The sequence below is a fragment of the Prosopis cineraria genome, unplaced genomic scaffold, assembly GCF_029017545.1.
Source record: "Prosopis cineraria cultivar Desert tree isolate PC_DT_omini unplaced genomic scaffold, ASM2901754v1 PC13, whole genome shotgun sequence".
Lineage (NCBI taxonomy): Eukaryota > Viridiplantae > Streptophyta > Magnoliopsida > Fabales > Fabaceae > Prosopis > Prosopis cineraria.
Window position 1 is genome coordinate 39638473 of NW_026555344.1, and position 23757 is coordinate 39662229.

The 23757-nt window shown below is 31.4% G+C and overlaps 1 protein-coding gene and 1 non-coding gene across 3 annotated transcripts; one reads left to right on the forward strand and one right to left on the reverse strand.

Moving 5' to 3' along the window:
- Positions 1 to 18314: 18314 nt before the first annotated feature.
- TRNAY-GUA (transfer RNA tyrosine (anticodon GUA)) lies at positions 18315 to 18387 on the reverse strand. Its single transcript has one exon. It is a non-coding gene; the product is annotated as a tRNA-Tyr (tRNA).
- A 2842-nt stretch (positions 18388 to 21229) lies between these two features.
- On the forward strand, positions 21230 to 23615 carry LOC129291634 (expansin-A4-like). Of its 2 annotated transcripts, none has more exons than XM_054929111.1 (3): positions 21230 to 21429; positions 21826 to 22144; positions 22865 to 23615. In XM_054929111.1, exons 1-3 carry the CDS (start codon positions 21279 to 21281, stop codon positions 23172 to 23174), a joined length of 780 nt encoding a protein of 259 aa, XP_054785086.1. In that variant the 5' UTR covers positions 21230 to 21278; the 3' UTR covers positions 23175 to 23615. The 2 variants fall into 2 exon arrangements, with proteins under 2 accessions (XP_054785086.1, XP_054785087.1); XM_054929112.1 differs by lacking the exon at positions 22865 to 23615 and adding an exon at positions 22435 to 22844.
- The last annotated feature ends 142 nt before the right edge of the window (positions 23616 to 23757 follow it).

Here is a 23757-nt window from a genome sequence, read left to right on the forward strand (position 1 = left end):
TGAAATCTCCTAATACCTCATATCAATTTGATGAGCGGATCAACTAGCTAAAATTGTCCATTATATAGTAATTTTAACATCTAGATCATTCCCACAGTTCCCATTGAATGTTTTAATGTTTGTCATTCTAAACTATCTACCACTTCTATGGTGAACTAGTCTTGTTTGTTTGCTTATTCAAGCCTTAGGCTTACCCTCTTATTCTAAAAAAAAAAAAACAGAGAGAGAGATTTTTTTTTCCTTATACATAATGTTCCTTTAGAAATAAGGGAAATAAATATTTGAGATTTTATTAAAGATATAATATTAGATAAACTAAAGTTTACACTATTCAAATATATTGAGAGTCCATATATTCAATACATAATCCAACGTGAGAGGCTTCTTGGCTTGATCGCACATTGTCACAAACCACAAAGTCTTGAATATAAAGCTACCTATGTGCATGAAATGAAAAACCTCTCATGAAATACTATTATTCATACATGTTAGAGAAACTCTATTAAATCATTTATATAGATTCCCCACAAATAGGGTACGGCAGAAGACTTAAGATTACCTCTCCCCATTGCTAGATTATACGAAGGAGAATCCCTCTAGCCTCAGAATAACTGAAAAGCAAGAGAAAGAGAGAATTAGTAAGAGATAGATATGAAAGGGGTTCTTCTGACTAGCATGCAGGCGCAATGATAATAATTAGGAAAGAGCCACTACTATTAGGAAACCCTCCGTAACAATTTATTATATGTTAAGTTGGTCTATAAGCTTCTATTTATAACCTACCATCTAGGCTATTTTATTGTTTAATTTAGACTAAACAAATCTCTAAATCTAGATACAATCACCATTTTTGAGCCACACTCATAATATTTTATTATCTTTAATGATATCTTAAATTAGGAGATTAGATTTAAAATAATTTCCATAAATATATATATATATATATATATATAATCTTGTTAGATTTTGATAAACAATTTTGATCAAGTTAATATTACATATTTTGCTATGAAAGCTTAATTAATTAATACTTGGAAACAAGATCAATGACAAGAGAAGAATTAGAAGGGATACTTTTTTGGGTAATATGGGATCTTGTTATAACACATGGAATTAGACATTGCATCCTTTATATTCATACGCTCGTGTATTTATAAAGCATGATATTGAAGAATTTAAAAGATGTAGTTTCACATTTTTTTATGCACTCTTCCAAAAACTGTAATATACTTGTTCCACTGCAAATGAATTTTGAAAATGTTTAGTAATACAATTTGTGAAAATAGTTATTTATCTTGTTAATTCCAATATAAGATATATTTATAAAAGAAAAAAATCTATCAAGATTTGTAGAGAATAAACTAAAGATTTATTAAAGAATAAAATAATAATATAAAACAAAATAGTTACAACCAAATTAATTATAACCACCCTAACTATGCAGAATAATATATACAATCAAAAATTTAATATTGCCCTATGTTAGCCCCACAAGCTAGAGGATTTATGTTGCACATGCCCAATTTGGACATGAGATCATTGAAGGGACCAACTCCAAGAGGCTTGGTGTAGATATAAGCAATTTGACCATTGGAGTGAATAGGAAGCAAATGGATGATGCCAACTTCAAGCTTATCACAAACATGATGGTAATCCAATTGGATATGCTTCATGTGGTTATGAACAATAGGATCAAAGGCAATATGAAAAGCAAACTGATTATCACAAAAGACTAGTGCAGGAGAAAAGTGAGAGATATAAAGGTTTTGTAATAAAAATAATTGCCATTATAACTCACAAGTCATAAAAACGAGCTCAATGTTTATCATCAAAAAAAAATGAGAGATAGTGGATTGTTTCTTCAAGTGTTAAAAAACCAAAACTTTGTCAAGAAAAAATACAAAAGCCAATAATGGAGCGAGAATCAACACAATTGACCCAATTAGAATCAAAAAAAGCCTTCAATTTGAGATCAAAATCAATAGAAAAAAATAAGCCATTGCCTGAAAAGGACTTAAGATAATAAAGAATATAATGTCCACCCTAACATTTCTATACATCACCACAATCAACACACAAGCTCGTAATTAGGAGTCATTAAACTTCTAAATTTGCCTTGCTTAAAGAAGGGTTATAATGTAGAAAATACTTTTGAAAATGTTTTAGGATCCCATAAACCCTTCAAAAACATTTTTAAGCTCAAACATTAAGTTATCATGCACAATAGAAGTAAGAAAAAACATAAAATCACATCAAATGATAAAACAGGAGCAAAAAGAGCGTTTTCATACATTCAAGTAAATATGCAATGTCTTTTATTACTATATAATAAAAATATATTATTTTAATTATTTCGATTTGTTCTCCGGTTAAATCTCTAACTCCTAACTCCTGATGAAAACTCATGCCACTGATGTAAATGTAGCAACAAGGCAAGAAAAAATCGGTCTTTTCTTTTGTACATTAAACTTTAATCGTGTTTGGTCCATTTATTTAGACTCTATCAATATATGTGACACTAGATGATGCTTTAAGCACAATCAGGCTCTGTAATGGTTTAGATATTTTAATGAAGCTTTGGTATTATATATGTCTTATGTCGATATGAGAAGGACCAACTAGTTTTTCCAGTTTTGGTTTTTCAGCATCAGTTGTGCTGCATAATTGATATGGCAGCGCAGGTTAAAAAGTTGTCTCCATATGATAGAACACCGAAGTTACTTAATGAACTTCAGAGACAATAATACAATCATGAACTATTAAACGTGCACTTGCTTATGAAAGCAGACCAAGGCTGTAGTACTCATGGGTGAGCGCATAAATGATACATTACTAAATTTTGTTATGCATATTAAGGGAAAATTGGAAGCAACCGCCATTGGAGCTTGGGTAAAAAGGTACAGACAAACACAAAGGATGCAGAATTATTGATAAATATCATTTTGAAGACGAACTAATAAGAAGATTGTACCATGTGGAGAAGGTATAAGGCAGGATTGGATACGAAAAAAGCATGCGAATGGACAAACGAGTGAGAAAAAAGCATCTGGTTGGAGATTTGCCATGATGATCATCAAATGCATGCTGGCTGCTCAACTTTTGCACCATCATCATCATCGTGCCATCTGTCTTATAAGAATATACGCTTATACTATAATTTTTGTTTAGCCAAGAGTAGAGCTGGGCAAACGGGTTGAGCTCACGGGTTAGTCCATTTAACCCGTAAAATTTGGCGGATTGAATTGAACAAATTGGCCTATTTTTTTAAAACGCCCAACCCGCAAAACTAGCAGGCTAAACGGGCTGATCCACAGGCTAGCATATTTTTTAAATTTATTTTTTAATTACATTATTTTTTTATAAATATACAATAATGATAATATTTTTCAAATATATAATTTATGGCTTTCAAATATTTTTTACATTTAAAATATAGTGTAAATATTTTTTACAATTTGCAAATAAAATTTTTGTTATAGTTTGTAAATCAATAATTTATTATTTTTTATAAAAATATTTTGAATATATATTATTTATTAATCTCGTAAGATCTATTGATTGAAATTATAAAGATAAATTCATTGAGAAAAATAATATGGGTTTATATTTAAATTTTTTTTCTCATTGAGAAAGATAACACATCTAAACGAAAAGATGATTGATAGTAAAAATCGAGCAAAATAAATTTTTTTAATTGAATTCTATGTTTATATTATTTATGTACAAGTTCTTTAATTGTTAATTTACTTTAAAATATAAAATAAATTTATATATTTATATTATATAAATCTTAAATTGTTAAAAAAATTCGATAAACTAGAAAATGAGTTGGGTTAAATTTTTTAGCCCATTTTATCTAGCGGGCTAACCCAACCTAGCTCACAAAAATGCTAACTCGTAGACTGACCCATAATCCGTTTGCCCAGTGCTAGCCTAGCCAACAGGCAATCCTCTTCCGATCTCAGCGTAGAAACTCGAACTCGTTGCCAGAATATATTGGAGGAGGAGATCAGATGCACTAGTAAGAGAAAAAAGGCAGAATTATATATTGGCTTTTTCATAATGATGAAGGCAACCCAAAGAAAAAAGATATCAAGGTTCGATCAATCAAGTGCGCAAAAAGTACAGAACAGTTGTTTCGTTAAAAGAGGCAAACAATCAAGTGTTTATCTTCTGGTATATTTTCTTTGGCTCTGCACATGTATATATTGAAAATGTTGCGTGAGACTGAGGATCAACACATTTTGTTGTTGAGTTTTTGTTTTGCATGGCAGGTCGGCTGCAATGGAAAGTGTCGTTCACGGGTCTGATCTCTGATGGGTTTTGAAAATGGGATGAATCAGAGGTTGAGAATCTTCGTACTAGTTTTGCACTTCCCTGCATCAAGAGTACTCTGTACGATATGATGGTCATGGCTTTGGTTGCTTCTTATTTATCTATATGTATATACGTGTGTCTGTGTACCATTGCTTCCAATTGTTTTTAAAATTATCATATTAGCATTAAAAAGATATTTTGGTGTTGTAACTTTAGAAAATGTAAGAAATAACATTCATAATTAACCAACATGACTTTAACCATTCCGAAAATTTTGATTTAATTTTTTTTAAATATTTATGATTTGATAAGGATCTTCATTCTAATTTCTCCACCTTCTCATCAGGCCTGGAAGTAGTTAGCCCACAGTCTCATATCTCTTCCGTCTTGAAGTTTCCGCCCACTAAAATCATACATTGTTTACGAGCCTTGTATGCTATTTATATTCATCGTGTCCGTGTGTGTGTCTGTGTGTGTCTGTGTGTGCATGGATGTATGTTAGAAATATGAGGCGACTGCTTCGCAATATAGGGAGGAGAAACATGCAAAAACAATGAAATTTTAGATTTTTGCTCAAAACCTCAAAGTTAAAATTTATAAATAATTTTTTATTTTATATTAATTTTTAAATCTAATTTTATTCAACTGGGGACTTCCCATATATTATAATCATAGCAAAAAATAATATATAACACACACATAAGGTTAAAAATAGGTTCGGCCGAACTAAGCTTTAATCAAATAAGCTTTAACTTATGTGATAAATCAGAGATCTGAGCCTAACCTAAAGTCTATATAAAACTTTTCTCATTGTTCAAGACTGAGTTTATTTAAAGTTTGATTTAATCTAAAAACTTATTAAAAAACCTATTTAAAAATAAACATTTTAAATGAAATTGTATTGTAATTTTAAATGTCTCAAATATATTTTAGGACTATTAGTATACAATAAATTGAAAATAAATTAAAAATAAAAAAGAATATATTGATTAAAAATTAAATGGTAAAGTTAATGTGTGTAAATAAGTCAACCTATTGGGTTCATAAGCTAAGCCTTAAAAAAAATATGCTTATTTAGTTAATTTGGCTTAATTAAAAGCCTAAACATAGCCTGAATCTATTTAATAAATAAATTAGGTTAGATTTGAAGTAAATTATAGCGTAGGGCCTTGAAAGGTGCTTGATTTATTTCCACCCTTGCATGTATACATATATATTTATTAAGCTAGGATATTTATTATTATTATTCTAGGTCCAATTGGTTCCAGTTTTATCATTGTTCTTTTTTCCTTGCTCCCTTACTATTTTCATAATCCTTTCTTTATAATTTTTTTATCTACTCAATTAAATGTTTCTGAAATCTGAACAACCAGCACTTTATTCATTCTGACCAAAAAAAAAAGCATTTTATTCATGGCTTCATCCATGTGATGGTGTATTAAAAAAGAAGATTTATTTTTACTGTTCTGAATATCCCGTCAACTTCATCATTTCCCCCTAGAGCGTCTTTTCTAATTTTTATTGGATAAGTTTATTTAATTAAGTAAAATTTCACATTTTAATTGTCTACATATATATATATATATATATATTAAATTTCCCCAGACAAACCCTCTCGAGCAGGGAAATTCAAGTTCAAAATTAGTTAATTCGTTTTCACGAGAAATATGGTCCCAGGGGTGAAGTGAATTGGAGTGGACACAACTTTACTATGTTCACGAGCCATGCATGATGCATGTCCCGTCCCATACACCTGCATACACCTCATGAGGATGTCATCATTTCGTTATGATGAGTGTGGATTCTTTTTAAAAATATTTTATCTAGTGAAAAAATCCCAAGTCCACGACCATAAACAGTATTCTCGTGGCAATTATTACTAGAGCAACATGAATTCGAGATTACTTGGCCACCACAGCCATATAAACATATTAAATCATATTTTGGGTAGTCATGAGAGAATAAATTTTTCAAAATTGTTAATTAAATATAGGTAATGTGATTTTTTTAGCTTATTTTATGAAATTAGTTTTTAATAAAAAAATCTACTTTGTTGATATTGGTACAATGATACAAAGAAAACGTGTGATGCACCTTTTTGGACTTGATTTCTCAGTAATGTCCCCCGCTTGCAACAAATTGGTGGGCATCAGTGGAGCGATTTTGGATTGATTATTAAAGTTGGGAAATGTGATTATTCACATAAATAAGGGTAGATTTGTCTTTTTACAACTTTTTATTAAATTTAGGTTTTTTAGTTCTCCAGAGCAATATCAAAATTATTTGATCCTGCAGAATAATAAATATTGTTCAGTAGCGTTTGATTGTGATTTTCCCAAATTAATATCACCTCAGTATTGGAGAGCATTTTTAAAATGTATTAGTCCTTCAATGCAAAGATATTGTGTCAAAGGTCCTTAAATGAGATTTTCCGTTTTTGAAGATAAATGACAATGGGAATTCAAAGTAAATGAAGAAGAGCGTGAGTATGGAATTCAATCTCTTAAAGTGAATTTGGTGAAATGGTTGGTTGTCAAGAAACGAATAATTTCGGCGGATCTCAAAACGGCCGGTCAGCAACACTTTCGTCCACAATAGTAACTTGGCCACTCGGTTGGGTCACTTTGAACACATTATTCTTAATTAATTGAACAATTGTTGTTGTACAAAACATCTAATAAATGTTGATAATGCTACATGTGAGAAGCTAGAGATTTTGAAAGAAATGGATCCAGAGAACGAGAAGCAAAAATCCAAGCCAGACTCGAAATCTAAAATGGTGGCTGGTGTCCCCCCTTGCTCACAACCACTCACATGTCCCTTCTTCAAATATACATGAAAGCACTAGTCATAACTCTCAACAAATACATGTTTTTTACAACAACATTAACATTAACATTAACCTGCCTGTTTCATCTATGCTATGCTATGTATAAGGCATCAAATGTACTACTTATTATCTTTTTTTCTATTTTCCTCCTATTCAATGCACCACTGATTTTATAATGTTAACGCACTTTTCTCTAGGCAACACCAAGATTCGAACACCAAACCTGATAAGCAAGAATCAAGGGAAATTTCACTAAGCCACCAACACATCTTAATGTTAATGCACTTTGGTTGCTAGTAATTGCTACCTTGTCTTCTCCACAAGAATCCTCGTATACTCCTTATGTCCCTGTATAAGAAGTTTTTTAGAACCATTCTTTATCTCTAAATATAAGAGGTTGTTAGTATACTTTTTAACAAATGGACCATTATACCCTTATTACATTGAAAAGAAAAAAAATATAAGTATTCTTATTAATTTACTTTAAAAAAATATCTTCATTTTTTATTTACAATAATTATGAGCAAAATTAAAATGTTACTACACTTTTAAGTAAATAACTAACTTTTATTAGTTTGCATAATTCAATTAAAAATATTTTATATATAGGGACAAAGGGAGTATGCTATTAGATTATTAAACATGGGAATTGCTTTCAAAAATGATATGATAATTAGTAGCGATACCCCAATATTAAGAAAAATTATCAATTATGTTCTCTAAAGTTACCATCTATTGTAATTTAACTAGCATTAACTCCTCCATGTTGCATTGAGTTACATATTATTCGTCATAAACACTACTTTAGAGGTATGCAAAGCTTGTTATCCAAGACATACATGGTAACATACAAACTTAACAATAAAAACATCCAAGGAAAGAAATTTAGGATTAGTTACAAACAGCATTGAATCAATAACCGAAAGCGCTGAAATCACAATGTTACAATCTCATTGCATCAAATTCCTAAATTTCTCTCTATAAAAGACATTTGTAGTTGTTGACTTGCCATTAGGAATAAAAATCTTCGACCCATCTATGCTCTTAACTCTTGATAATGTCACATATAACTGACCATGTATAAAGACATGTCTCAATAGATACAATCCAACATGACATAATGATTGTTCTTGACTTTTGTTGATAGTCATTGCAAAAGATAGTATAATTGAAAAATTGCCTTCATTGCATGCAAAAAAGCCATATATTTTTAGAAGGATTCATATCCATTCTGTGAATTAGCATTTTTTGTTTTTGCTTTGAACTATTCAAAGTTATCCCCTCAAAAACAATTTTTCCAACCCTGGTGATGTGTAGCCTAGTTCTACTACATAGACCAAAAGCTTGATCTATATTCCACAACAACATTATTGATGCTCCAACTTTCAACGTGAGTTTATGTGGAGGCAATCCTAAGCTACTAATTGTGTTTAGAAATTTTGTGCCATACAGTCGAAGGAATCACTATCTTGTGTGAACTTGCATACCGAATCAGAACTAAGGAAATCAATGAAATCACCTGGCAGTAATGAGACCATGTAATCATTTACTTGATTGACAATATCAATTGTTGGAGCTAGTATTGCTCTATCATTGAAGTAGGTTGTGCCAGATAAATTTTCTAAAAGGTTGGGATTTATGGATTTCATGATTGCTTCCATCAGATTTGTGTATTCTTTTATCAATAAATGATCAAGAATTTCAATCTCTACAACTTCATCATGTGGCTAGCTTAAATTGCCATCACCCATATCTAACAACCACTTTGAAAAATTCTTCTAACTGACCATAATTGCTTGAAGATGAGGATGATAACCACATGTTCTTCGTCAGTTGAAAAATGGTGCAACAGTTCCATAGCCATAAAGAACTAATGCATGCATTAACTATGGTAGCTCTTGTTCCCTTCGAGATGACATGAAGAAGTTGTCTGAAATTGCCTCCCATGACAATACATTTCCCTCCAAATGATTGATTACAATGCATTATATCCGTTAGAGTCCGATCAAAAACTTCAATGCAATATCGTTGAACCATTAGAGTTTCATCTCAAATTATTAGTTTTGTGCATTAATTAAATGTGCTGATGCAGAATTTTGTTTGACACTACAAACAGAATCTTCATTAATCTGTATTGGGATTGCAAACCTAGAATGAGTGGTCCTCCTTAAAGGCAATAGTGTTGATGCAATTTCACTTGAAGCAACTGTTAAGACTATACTTTCTTTAGCATGTAGTGATGAAGATAATGCATTCTATAAGAATGTTTTCCCAATGCCTCCGTACCCATAAACAAAAAAAAAATCCACCTATTTATGAAGATAAGGACAACATGACGCTATCAAAAATACATCTTTGCTCTGAGTTCACTAAATTGATAAGATTCATTACTTCCATTTGCAAGGCATCCTGATCATAATTCAATTCTTGCAAGATAAGATGGTTTGAGACATCAATGGTGGATGCTTACCTAGGTAATGGAAAAGAAGGATAGTCTTAAAGTGACTTTCCATTTTGTATAAGCAAGGTGTTAATCTCATGAAGTGCTGCATGTTCCTTTTCAATCATTGACGCCTTTAAGCCTACAAAAAAACGAACAATTTCATCAATGCTTTATTATTATTTAGTTAAAAAAACTGCAAAATTACAGTGCTAAACTTACCATCAAAGTTAATATCATTGTGAGGAATATATAATAAGTCTTTTGAGGGTAATGTAGATGTACTTTTCCAAAGAAAGTCAGGATGACTCAAGCAACAAAATAACACAGTGACAAACATTTTAAAAGAGTTAATATCATAGCCAATTAATTTAATTTTGCATTATTTCTTAATTTATATTCTATTTATGGAATAATACGGGTCATATCTAGAAAAATTAATTTTTAAAAATTATGTTATAATTTTATCGAGCAGTAAACGGGTTGTTTATTATTATAAATTTATAGTCCTCAAAGTATTGGGGTGAAATCAATTAAGATTAAATGAATGCCTTTTTTTTTTCTTTTGTTTAAATCCGGGCTGGGTGAATGCCTTAAATTCTCTCATCCAATGAGTGTCTTTTGTAACAATATAGATATCATCCATACAATCGAACCACTATCAAAAATATAGGTACATGATATATAGAAAAAGCCAAGTCATAATTTCAAAAGAAATGATTAAAATTCATGCTCATAAAAGTAGATTTTTTGTTTATTTTTGGTCAAACAAAAATTTTTAAGCCTTGATGAAATCATTATGTTATACTATAAACACTAATTAGATGAGAGAATTTAGAACATTAGTACAATCTATGTTTTTGTAGCCACATAAAATGCTAGCTTGCTCTCCTTTTTTTCTCCTCATCTCATACTTGGTGCTCGCTTTCCTCCTCTGCACAGAAAGAATCATTGCACATCTGAATTATTAAATTGAATTTGATGATTTAAATTTAATAATTTTTAAAAATATAGATTTAACTTGAATAACTCAAATTTGTGTGGAGCATAAAAGCAATGGAGGGAAACCCACCCCCTCGTCCTCACCCTTGAATCAAACATTCAGTGGATGAGATTTAATCAAATTCATTTATTTATTCTACTTATAATTCACAGTTAGTTTACATTAGTTTACAGTTATAAATTAGCAGATTTTATCATTTTAACCATTTATATTTAGTTATTTGTTAGTTAGTTCTTGTCATAATGGTTCTATAAAACATTAAATTTTAAAAAAAATGATAATAAAATCTCACCAAAATTTATGAATGACAATTACATCATTCAAAATACTATAATTTTTTTGAAGTTCTTGAGTACTTTTTGAACATTAATAACTAAATAACTTTTATTTTGTGACCTGTAAAAGTTTAACAATAAATCACAACTTTTCATGTAAATTTTTTTTTTATGATTGATAAACAAATTTTAAAAATAATTGATTTCAATCACAACTTTTATTTAAGCAATTACAAATTTAATTCTGTGAATCACAAAAATTAAATAAAAAATCACAACTATTCATGTGAAATTTATTTTATTATTGAAGTTCAAGTTTTAAAAATAATCAATTATAATTTTATTATATGAATCATAAGAATTGAATAATAAATTACAACTTTTCACTTGAAATTTCATTGATCATTAAAATCCAAGTTTTAAAAATAATTAGTTACAATTTTTATTTAAGCAATCATAACTTTTATACTGTAAATTATAAGAATTAAATAAGATATCGCAACTTTCCTCCTGAACCTGTTATTTTTTATTTTAAACAATGGGCAATTTAGTCATTTAATCTAAAATTATTAATGTCAGAAAAGTACTTAGAAAATTTAAAAGAATTATGGTAATTTGAGAAACCTTATAATTATTTATATATATTGATAGGATTTTATTATTATTTTTTCTCAATTTTAACTGTTTATTTTAAAATTAAAAAAATGACAATAAAATCTCTCTAAATTATATAAATGATAATCTGGTCTCTCATAATATCATAACTTCACTTTAGTTTTTAAAAACTTTTTTATCATTAATGAATTTATTTAAATGATCAAATCACCCTTATAGCAATATTAGAAATTTGACATGCGTAATTGTGATTTACTGTTGCATTGTTGCAAATATAAAAAATAAAATTGTGATTATTTAAACAAAACTTATTATCATTATTTGTTATTTCTAACACTTATATAAACTTGTGAATTACTATTGCATTGTTATGAATATAAGAAGAAAAGTTGTGCTTATTAAAAAAAATTTGTGATCATTATTTGTTATTTTTAATACTTGTAGCAATATCAGAAATTTGACATGTGAAGTTATAATTTGCTATAGTATTATTGTAAATATAAAAAAAATTGTGATTATTTAAACAAAATTTGTGATCATTTTATTTTTAATAAAAGTAATTTAATTATTTATATAAATTTATTAATAATAAAAAATTTTGAAGGCTTTTAATAAAATTATGACATTTTAAAATATTAAATTATTATTTATATAATTTAAAAAACCTTATTGTGATTTTTCTTTTTAAATTAAAAGTGCGGATGAGACGAGGAGGGGAGAAAAAACAGAGAAAATGAAAATGGAGATGAGCCAAGTCTCTCGTTGTCCATCCTTCTTTGTTCTTTGTCTAAGCAGACAGCGTAATGAGTAAAAAATAGTGAATTAATGAAGACGAAAGGTCTCAATCAAAGCATTAAATGTGACAATTTTTTTTTTTTGCCAAAGAGAAAACATGGAAAATAATCTAATATCAAGTTTAATTTATTCTTCCCGGTTTTTCAATTAATAGATTACTTTTACAGTGTATTTAAATTAATGTGAATTTAGATTTAAATTTGGACCAAATTCTTTGTTTAGATACACAAAAATATATAAATTTAGATTTGAATTAAATTTAAATTAATTTTAAATTATAATTCTTTGACAATTTCAAATTTTCCTTAGGTTGTATTTGGATGGGTATATTTGAGTTGTGAATTTCAATTTGAAATCTTATATTTAAAATTCATAAATTTTAAATTATTTATTTGGATTATATAAAAAATTTCAAATAATAATATTAAAATACTTTATTTGGATAGATCTTAGATAAAATTTTAAATTTTAAATTTTATGTTTGAATTTAAAAGCAACTCAGATGGTGTCAGTAGTCCCATCCTAGTCAAAGTTAGCCATTCAACAAAATTAAGGGTGGCAAACCGATCTCAATCAACCCTGGCTGTCCGAAACTGGACAACATCAGCAATCTAGTCTCAATAGGTAATAGCAATCTAGTCATAATCAACATCGACAATCTGATCCCAAACAATGCCTAAAGATTAGCATGGGACAATTACGGTAGTATAAGGGTTGTAGATTAGACCTAGGTGATAATATTAGAATGTTTCATATTAACAATAGCGTTTGGCATTAGATGACGACACTAGGCTGGCATTGAATGGCGACAATGATGACAAATTGGAGGGTGATCCTCATCAACGTCATCGATCCAGTCCTGGCCATCAATCTACCTTGGTTATCTAGTCTTGATTAGTGCAAGCCTTACTGTCCTATCCTGATTTTTGTTGGTGGTCAGATCCCAATTGTCATTGGCCGTTTGGTCCCAATTAAAGTCACTGGTTCAATCTCAGTGGATGTCAGTCAAAGGTTGCAATGTCAAAATCAAGGATGTAGCAAAGTTGAAGAACAAACATGAAGGAAGAGAGAAGCTCTATTGAAATTTGAAATAATAAAAGTTTAGAAAAGATTTGAAATTGCAGAAGGATTGAGATATTTAGATTTAGGTCAAATCCAAATGCACACTTTTTTAATACCAAATAATTAATTTGACTCAAATCAAAATCCACATGCATCCAAATATGACATGAGATTATAGTCATTTGAAATTCTAATTACTTCAAATATTTTATTTTTTTTTATTTTTGTGTTTTCACTAGTAATTCCTCAAGAATTCAAGTATCTTTTCTCATCTTTTTTATTAAAAATATAAATAAACTTATCATTTTCATTTGGAATCTCAATTTATCTCTCTTTTTATTTGAACATTTTTGAAATTACTCTAAGGAAGGATTTAAAATATATAGATTTCACATTTGAAAATACAAGATTTCAAATTTAAAATCTAAGTTCATATCCAAACACTTCCTTAAAGAAATTTCACTTTCTTGTTTTATTGTGTGTTTACTTTTTTTTTTGGTCTACTAAATTTATTTTGAAAAATTACCTTCCAATGATTATTAACTTATAGAAACTCGGACAAGTTGGATGATAAAATCAATCTTTAAATTATAATATACATTGCCCCTAAAATATATCCTAATAACAGCATATTACTTGTTAAGCATGGTGCCTGCCTTTATATGAATTTATTAAGTGTTCAGTCATCTGTACTATATGCCATTATACTTCAGAAGACGCTATATATTGGTAACAGCCAATGTATACCTATCATTGAAAAATAATAATAATAAAGTAAATGCTTAAAATGGAATTTTCCTCATATATATATATATATATATCTGCATGATGTTCATCATTAAATTGTTTCTATTGAGTATAATTAACATATTAATGTTTAATTATAAATTAATTGATGATAAAGAGCGAAGGTCAATTGGGAAATGCAGCTGCTTCAAACTGCATGATTACTTGGTTAGTGGGATACATGTATGCATATACTCTGATACTATATATATTGATATATCAATGATGCTTGATAATTAATTAAATTAAAACAATTAAGAAGAATTGAAATAAAAGCTATGCAGTGGACTTAAATATAATACCAAGAATTAATCACAAAGTCAAATGTGTGTCTGTGGGTGTACACTATTTGATTAATGCCGGGTCAGAATGGAAAGCAAAATAATGCATCTTATATTATTCAATTACTTTATATTTTTTAAACAAACATGATAATCAAAAGTAAACTCATTATATAAATACATATACATTAATATCAAATAGCTTAACTGGACAAGCTGTACGGAACAGGTGGGTCTGCCCTTTGCTTAGCGAACAATTAATGTGTAATCTTTTTTCCTTCTTTACGCGAACAGTTATAGTGCACCTTTTCTTTCAATAGCCGTGCTCTATTGAAAAAATAAAAATGGTCTCTTTTTTACTATTATTATTATTATTTTGGCTTTTAAATTTTCAGTCAAAGCACTGGCTTGCGAAGTATATTTCTTTTTTAATAAAAGGCCACGAACCTGTGCAAGAAAAAATAGTTAATATCAAAGCATGTAAAACTTCTGCATTCTAAGGATGATCTTACAAAAATCGTGCATCTATTTATTTTCCTGAAAACATGGTCAAAAGAAAAAATTTAATCTCTCAAGCCCCTAATTTTATTGATAATATTCAAGAGCAGATGATTCTAGATTAAATGAGTGTGAAAGTCTTGATTGAGTCACAAAAGGGAAACAAGGAGAAAGGGAGAAGTGAATATATTTAAAAAAAAGGAGCAGGGAGAATGTAAAGAGAAGAAAAATACTTAAAAGAAAGGTAATATAATAACAATAACTAAAATATCATTACAGTTAAAACAAAATATTTTTAATTAATAAGGTAAATATATTCAATCTTCAAATATTTTCTAATTTTCAATATCTACAATTATTTTTTTTTCCATCGTTTCTTATTCCCATCCCATTGATTATAGTGAGGTTGTTATTTCTAGAAAAAGTTAAGACCTTGTAGGATACCTATAAATTCAATAGCTAATACTGAAATAATAAGACAGGCAAGGTTATTAAACTCATGAATTTAAGTAAACTTGTGAGAGGAATGTAAACTCAGATCATAAATTTATAAGAGTTTATTTCTATTAATAAATAGCCACTAAAATATGAGTAATTTAATTTAAATATATTAAAAATATAAATAATTGAAATTAAATCCATCTATATTGATAAATTATCAAATACAAGACATACAAATTTTAAAATAAAGGAACTTATTTTTGGTATTTTTTTTCTTTTTTATTAATATTAGTTTTTACATTTTAAGTTTTTCTTTAAATCAGATCTTATAATTTTTATAAATTGAATTCTTCATAGTATATACTTAACTTGCTCAACTTAAAAAAAAATTGAAGAGCTTAATAAATTTAACCAAGTTTGTATCTAGTTTGAATTTATGAATTAATTGATACTATTTTATAAGTTAGAAACATAAAAACAATAAATTTGAAAGTAAACTTAGAAGTTTAATCGAGTTTGTATCTAATTAAATTTATAAGTGAGTTGACACGATTTTATAAATTAAAAATGTAAAATTGTTAAATTTGTAGAGTTAACTTGAGAGTTAGACAAATAGGAAAACATGTATCCATAAACTCAAACGTACCGCTTTGGATAAGTATAAGACCGACTCATACTGTCATACGCTATTTGGCATCTTATAAGTTTCTCCGTTCTCCACATAATTTTAAAAAGCTATGGAAAATTGTATTCTTTGTCTCTTTAATAATATTCCATTTGAATATGAAATAGTGTATATAGAAAGCCGGCCATTAGTTTTTTTTTCCCCCTTAAATAAGTATTAAGAATAAGAATTGTCTCTCTGTATTTGTTGTTTCCGTTCGAAGTGTCCATGTTCGCCTGCAATTAATATTGTCATGAAGCTTATGTTTAAGAGATACTCCCCGGTCCCTTCTATTCTAATTATATGGCAAAATTAAACGATTTTACGTTTTTTTTAAAAGGATGGTTAATATTCTTAAGCTTGTTAAAAAAAATGTTTGACTAATCATTTTGGTTCTTCAAAAAAATTAATAACCACGATAAATAAATGTGTTTAAAAATTACAATTTGGTGCAATTAATGAAAGACAATATTTTAAAAAAATTAATTACTACCTTTTTACCCCATATTTAGAACTAAATAGGGTTGCAAAATTTTGTCGTGTAATTGGAATCTACACCACTGGTAAGGATTCATTTGCATGTTTTGGCCATCACTCTGTTGAGAAAAAGGACGAAAAGTTAGAACTAAATGCCACAAAGAAAAAAATATATACGTAGCGACAAAAAGAAAAGGAGAACATGGATGAATGGGCAAAATGAAATATTGTGCTTACAAAATCAAGTATTTTCAATGGATAAGGGTCTTTTCATGTAGATTTTGATGTACCAACTCTGACACTAGTGATATGTTGATATTCTTTGACGTATTATATCAATAGTCTCTCCATGCACAGCTATATGAAAGAATGCATGTCAAAATCACTAATTGATGATTGCTTGATGAAGAATCAAGACAGTCATGATTTCTAATTAAAGTGGTATACTATTATAGAGAAAGTTAATCGCAATGCTTTTGAATGAAGCTTCTATTTTTGGCCAAAAAAAAATGAAGCTTCTATTAAATTTAAATATGACTATTTTTAAGTGATTATATGATTAGATATAGATTATTTATATGAATGTACAAATTCATGTACATTTATTATATGCATGCCTAAAAAATATGACGGTGATGATGATATAAATAATTGTAGGCATGTTCATTTTCCTGACTTTATGAACAATGATACTGTACTTTCAATTAATATATATATTCATGAATAGTTATATTGCTGAGAAGGAAAATATGCAAAAAGGAGGAGGAGGAAGAATAGGGGATAGAGCGAGAGAGGAGGAAGAAAATGAAGAAATATGATACAGATGGATAAATAGATTATCAGATCACGTGGGGACATGGGGTCATGGAGTGAAAGGGCAAGGGTAAAGGCAAGGGTAAGGTGGGATATTGGTGAGAAGGTTCACATGCGTTAGGTTGCATGGTTGGTGGTGTGCGGTTGAACGGTGGGAGCATGGATGTGGTGACGTGGAAGATTTGGGGGATCTGGTTGGTCGGTGAATGGGGGTCACTTTTGGGGGACGAGAGGCTTACGTGTCACTCTGACCAACGCCCACCCTTGCACTTCACTGTTCATTCAACTTGCACCAAGCCGTTTGCCCTTGAATGATCACACGCGCAGACACTCATCACTTACCCTTCATCGCTCCCTAGCTGAGTATCAAAGCTACTACTCCAACAAGCCCCCTCGTTGACACGTGTTGTCATCACATCCGACTCCTTTTTTTTATTTCATAATTATTGGAAAAACAAATTCCATATATATTTATTAGGAGCAACATGCAACAAAGACGTGTATATGTATACTGCATAACTTCATCAGTTCTTATGTTCAAACACTAGGGATGAGAATTGGTCATTGATTCAGGTTTTCATCTCAGGAGATTAACTTGGATTCATCTAGAGTGTGAGATATACGAATCTTTTTAACTACTGATATTACGAGTCTCCTTTCCCTTTTAACATCATACTGTTTGATGTTCTTTTGATTAATTGGATTCATAGTCTTTCCTTTAGGCGTGTACTGTGATCTTAATTTGATTTCATTTGTTTGGTCGCGTATTTGGTTTGTTAATCCTGTTATATGACCGAAATAAATAAATAAATAAACCACTTGCTAGTGTCAGGTAATGTATATTTATTTTAAACTTAACAAAAGAATGGCATGAACTTATAAATAAAAATAAAGGATATGATTTAAAAAAAAAAATGCAAAGGAAGGGGAAAGAGAGAGAGAGAGAATTCTCGGCCTATGAGATTTTTTTATTTTTTATTTTCTGAGTAAAAAAAAAAAAAGAAAAGGTATGAGCAAAAGGCCCAATCGGGTTCGAACCGGTGACCTCTTGATCTACAGTCAAATGCTCTACCACTGAGCTATGGAACCCACTAGTGGTTAATGATACTAGCCATAATATTTAATATTTTCTGTATGGGGGCAATTATTAACAATAAGGAGGAACAAAAGGAGAAAGTATGCGGCGACATCGCACATGGGTTTAGGGCTTGATGTGACAACAAACCAACGCCTAGTAGTTCGCATCGCTTCCGTGCTATTTTTTGCTTTCTCACATTTAATTTTATTTTATAATTTTATCATTCTTCTCTTCGCCTCCTGGCTGCTTCATGGGCTTCATCTCCTCATTTATTGCCCCTTTTCCATTTCTCATAACAAACCCGGCACACAAAATCTCCTTATAAGCTTCCACTTTCACTCATACACAGTACTTCCCTGGTTTCATGTCATTGTCATTTGGATCATTTAATTCCATTTGGAAAAATCAGCATGCATCTATTAAAATTCAACATATTCTAAATGTTACTTGGGAAATCGATAGTTAAAAATGTGTAGCGTTTCACCACGTATATTTGAAGCGCGGAACTTTTGTGATGCCCTTCTACTGGTTGAAAATTGAAAATTTAGAAAAGAAAAAGGTAAAAGAAAGAAAAGTAGGGTGAAATGGATAAGATGAGACTTTTTGATCGTGCAGGCCGCGCATGGAATTACAGCGCAGTAAAAGCGAAGGCGGATTGAGGACGCACGAGGCTCGAGGTGGACCCCACTTACGTTAAAAAGGCCCATTACCATTTATGCCGGGCCTCCAACTCGACTCCAAAGATCTCCTGCACGCAGGCGCTGCTCTAGTCATCAGGGACTCTGGTGTGGTCCCACAATATGTCACCACTGCGTCTTCTTCTTCTTCCTAAAATTATTTAAAAAATAATAATCATTTATGTATTTTCCTACAATTTTGACTCCCTCATAATATAACTAAGTACAATTTATTTTTTTTTATAATTTATAGTTGTAATTCAGTACTCTAAATTTGATTTATTATAATTTAATTTTATATTTTTAATAATTTTAAACAGTAGTCTCTATGTTTTAAAAGATAATAATTTTATTTTTAAAATATAAAAACTAATGTTTTACATGATTTAAAATCATGGATTGAGTTATATTAAGTTAAAATTTAAAATTAAATTACTGCAAAGTCAACATTATAAGTAAAGTACTAAATTATATTAGGTTAAAATTTAGGAATTGAATTGTATCAAAAAAATTTAGGAGTTAAATTATAATGAATTTATCAGGTTAAAATTTAGGAATTGAATTGCATCAAAAAAATTTAGGAGTTAAATTATATTGAAGTCAAAATTAAAAGAACTCAATAATTAGAGTAATTTCCCCCAAGTTCAACATTCCTTGGGTGCTTGACTTGTTGTCCCGCTTCCCTCCATGTGTAGCTTCAAATTAGCTTGTAGTAAACCTGGCCAATTTCTTTCTCTATATACCAACTGCATTCTATAAATTTCTGTTAAAAGAGATATATATCATAGAAAGGGGAAAAAGAACAGTAGGAAGGCTTGGAAAATAACAATGCAACAAATAATTTAAGTGACGGGGAAGGATGAGGGGATATTTCTACCAAATTGGAACGAGTCTATGGGGGAGAAAAAAGCATTTTTTAAAAATAGGAATAATTAAGATACTAATGAGAAAGATGCATGGGTTGGGAGATGATGTGAAATGTGGTGAAGTTGAGATGGTATGTTCATATTCACGGTAACAAGTCCCGTGCCTCATCCACATGCTTCTCATTTCCTGTGTCCATCCATTGATGTCCCCAGTCCGTCTCTCATTTCTTTCCCTCCATGCATGTTCCCCCCACATTTCCTGTTTAGGCGTAAATTATATGCAGCTCAAGTATATTTCTGATAAAACAAAGTCACCAATTCCGTGTTCAAGTTTGAAACTCTGTTTCAGTTAATCTGATAAAAATAGATCATTACAATGCATCCCCAAAACCATGACTTTTGAAAAAAAAAAAAAACAAATACAGGAGGAAGTAAATAAAAAAATGAACTATAGTTTGATCGATTAATGAGGTCAGTGAATAGAATTTTATCGGTGGAAAGATTCACACTGAGAAGCTGCTTCTAAATAAACTAATAACACTAACTTCTATAGTTGCATTAAAAAGGCAGGATAAATAGAAATAGATGCAAGTTTGACATTTATCAAAATTCATCCAATGGGATGGTCAACTTTACTTGCCTTAAATTTATTTTGGGACGAATGGGTAAGAAACAACTGACAATAAAAAACATAAATGGCACACTAACATGATTAGGTTTAGTAAAAGAGATAATCTCTCCCAATATGACGCATTCAGGTTTGAATTATCATTAATAAAAGTGTTCACGTTTAATGTTAGTTCATCCATTGAATATGATTGGTTTTAATAAAAATAAAAAGATACTGTGCATAATAAAAAACATTAATGATACATGCTCCAATCTGCAAGTCTTCTATTAATTCCTATAAATAATTAAAGATTTATAAGAAGTTAATAAAACATTATACACGCAACAACGCCAACTAGTAGTAGTGCTCCAAACAGGAAAATATAGCTCTTTTTTTCTGACCGAGCAGGAAGAGATAGCTGTACGCACTGAAAAAAAAAAAAAAAAATATATATATATATATATTAGTATTAGTAGTTATATTAAAAATACAAGAGATGAGATGTATTTAAAGAAAAAGTACAAAAGATGAGAGTGAGAGAGAGAGAGAGGGGAAGGCATTATTGACCAATTGGTAATTAGAGTGTAATTAAATTGATAGTTAGTTAGTAACGGACCTCTTCACTTGATTCCCCCGCTCGTCCCCCCCATAAGTACCCCTCGCCCACTCCTCTCTCCTCCACTCCTCTCCTCTCTCTCTCTCTCTCTCTCTCTCTCTCTCTCTCTCTCTCTGTTTCTCTCTTTCTGTGCAATGGCTTCCATAATGCCCCTCCTCTGCATTCTCTCTCTTGCCTCGCTGCTTCTCCCAACCTCTGCTCGAATCCCCGGAGTTTACTCCGGCGGCCCCTGGCAGTCCGCTCACGCCACCTTCTACGGCGGCAGCGACGCTTCCGGAACTATGGGTATGCCTTCTCATTACTTCTTCCTCTATTCAAATCATCTTCACCTTCCTCCATTTTCAATTTCCCATGCATTTCTGTTTCTTTAAGCCCTTCCTGGTCCCTCCTCCTTTTATCCCTACTTCCAAATTCAAACTCACGCGAATTATTTCCCCCACTTTCTTCTATTTCCCACTTTACGAATCTGGAAAACATGCTGTTTATTCATACTTATCCTTTCCAAATCCTCACTGTTTCCATCCCCTCTCCCATATTTTCCCTTTTAATCAGAATGCACTACACGACAAAACCGTCACCTCCGATTCTTTCCCATTTATAATCTTGAAAAGCATTAAGTTAATTTCTATCGTTTAGCTGAATTAAGTTTTCTGAAACGGTTGTGTAATGGGCATTTTTCAGGTGGTGCTTGTGGCTATGGAAATCTGTATAGCCAAGGGTACGGGGTGAACACGGCGGCTTTAAGCACGGCTCTGTTCAACAATGGGCTGAGCTGCGGCGCGTGCTTCGAGATCAAGTGCGACCAAGACCCTAAATGGTGCAACCCTGGAAGCCCCTCCATCATCGTCACTGCCACCAACTTCTGTCCTCCCAACTTCGCTCTTCCGAGCGACAATGGCGGATGGTGTAACCCCCCACGCCCCCACTTTGACCTCGCCATGCCCATGTTCCTCAAGATCGCTCAATACCGTGCCGGAATCGTCCCCGTTAACTACCGCCGGTGAGTTACTCTTCTCATCCCAAATTATACCTGGTCTCAGTTTGGGTTGTGTGTATTACTCTAGTAGTCAAAAGTGTCCAATTCCCACCACAGGTATCCCCTACGGTTATGAAATCCCAATTTTCTGACCTGGGCTACTCTCTGAATTGTGTCACTGTTTTCATCTGGGTATTGATTTGCAAGTCTCCTGCAACCATGAAATTTGCGTTTCTGAGCAGGGTCACTTCTGTCATCTCGTAGCTTAATGTTTGGATGTCTGTAAATCATTGAACCCACATTGTCCTTTGCAGTTATGAAAATTGCATAACCAGGGATGAATTTATTGCCATTTCCGAGATCCAGGTCCCCTGCCGAACGCAGATTAGAGCCGGAAACTGTTGTCCAAAACATTGCAAAGTCCAAAATATCCTCGTCTCGTTTTGTGCTCCCGAGGGTGTTATAGTCCTAAGGGGTCATATTTCGTATTTCCTCCTTCCTTCGAGGGTAATATAATAAAGTAAACGGACCATTATGGGAGGAACAAAGATTTTGCCGGAAAATCAGGATAGGGTCTTTCCCGTGCTTCGGAAAGTCAGGGGAAACATCTTACGGTGCTTCACGCCCATGTTGGGTCAGGCATCAGACCAAAAAGCCACTGTTGTTTAGCGCTGTAAAATTTTAAAAAAGACCAAAAAAAAAATTACCAAGTGATTTTTTTTTTTTTTGGGTGTGTGAATGCAGGGTGGCATGCAGGAAGGTGGGGGGAACAAGGTTCACGATCAACGGATTCCGTTACTTCAACTTGGTTCTGATCACCAACGTGGCGGGTGCAGGGGATATCGTGAGGGTGAGCGTGAAGGGAAGCAAGACGAACTGGATGAGCATGAGCCGCAACTGGGGGCAAAATTGGCAATCCAACGCCGTGCTGGTGGGGCAGGCCCTCTCCTTTAGGATCACCGGCAGTGATAGACGCACCTCCACATCCTGGAACGTGGCGCCTCCTAATTGGCAGTTCGGCCAAACCTTCACCGGAAAGAATTTCCGCGTCTGAAATTTCATTTTCACTTTCCCGCCGAAGACTTCCCTTTATTTTCCCGGGAATGTTTTTGAAGCCCTGGCGACTCAAACTCAGATAGCGTCAAAAGTAAGACTAGATAGGAAAAAGTGGGAGTGACTTTTACATATTATTATAGTATTATTGTGAGCCAATATGTGTGAAGTGTGATTATGAATGTGGCATTTAACTTCTTTTTTATTTTTTTGGGTTAGCAAGTGTTTAAAAGTGTAATTGCTGGTTTATATTAATTAATCACCCAGCAGTGATGTGAGTGAGATTGTTGAATGAGTGTGGAAGAGGGCTGGGCTGGGCTGAGGTGGCTGCAAAAGAAGGTGCATGTGGCCCGCAGCCTGCTGCCTACATTAAAGTTAAATGCTACTATTATCAGTGTCATTTCCGTAAAATATATGCCTATTTCTGTTTTCATTGTTTTCACCTTTACTGATTTATTTATCAAGTTATATCCAGTAACAAACTAGCAAACCACGGTGGAAAAAAGAGTTGCAACTTAGTCATTTTCACATTGAAATGTAACAAAACAAGGTCTAACGAGATGATTCACAACAATACTTCTAAC

What these genes read in the sequence shown, in the direction of transcription:
- LOC129291634 (XM_054929111.1), top strand. Translation starts at nt 21,279, where the DNA reads ATGGCTTCCATAATGCCCCTCCTCTGCATTCTCTCTCTTGCCTCGCTG. An exon ending in CGACGCTTCCGGAACTATGG is followed by an intron (nt 21,430 to 21,825) that starts GTATGCCTTCTC and finishes GGCATTTTTCAG; the next exon opens with GTGGTGCTTGTGGCTATGGA. An exon ending in GTCCCCGTTAACTACCGCCG is followed by an intron (nt 22,145 to 22,864) that starts GTGAGTTACTCT and finishes GTGTGAATGCAG; the next exon opens with GGTGGCATGCAGGAAGGTGG.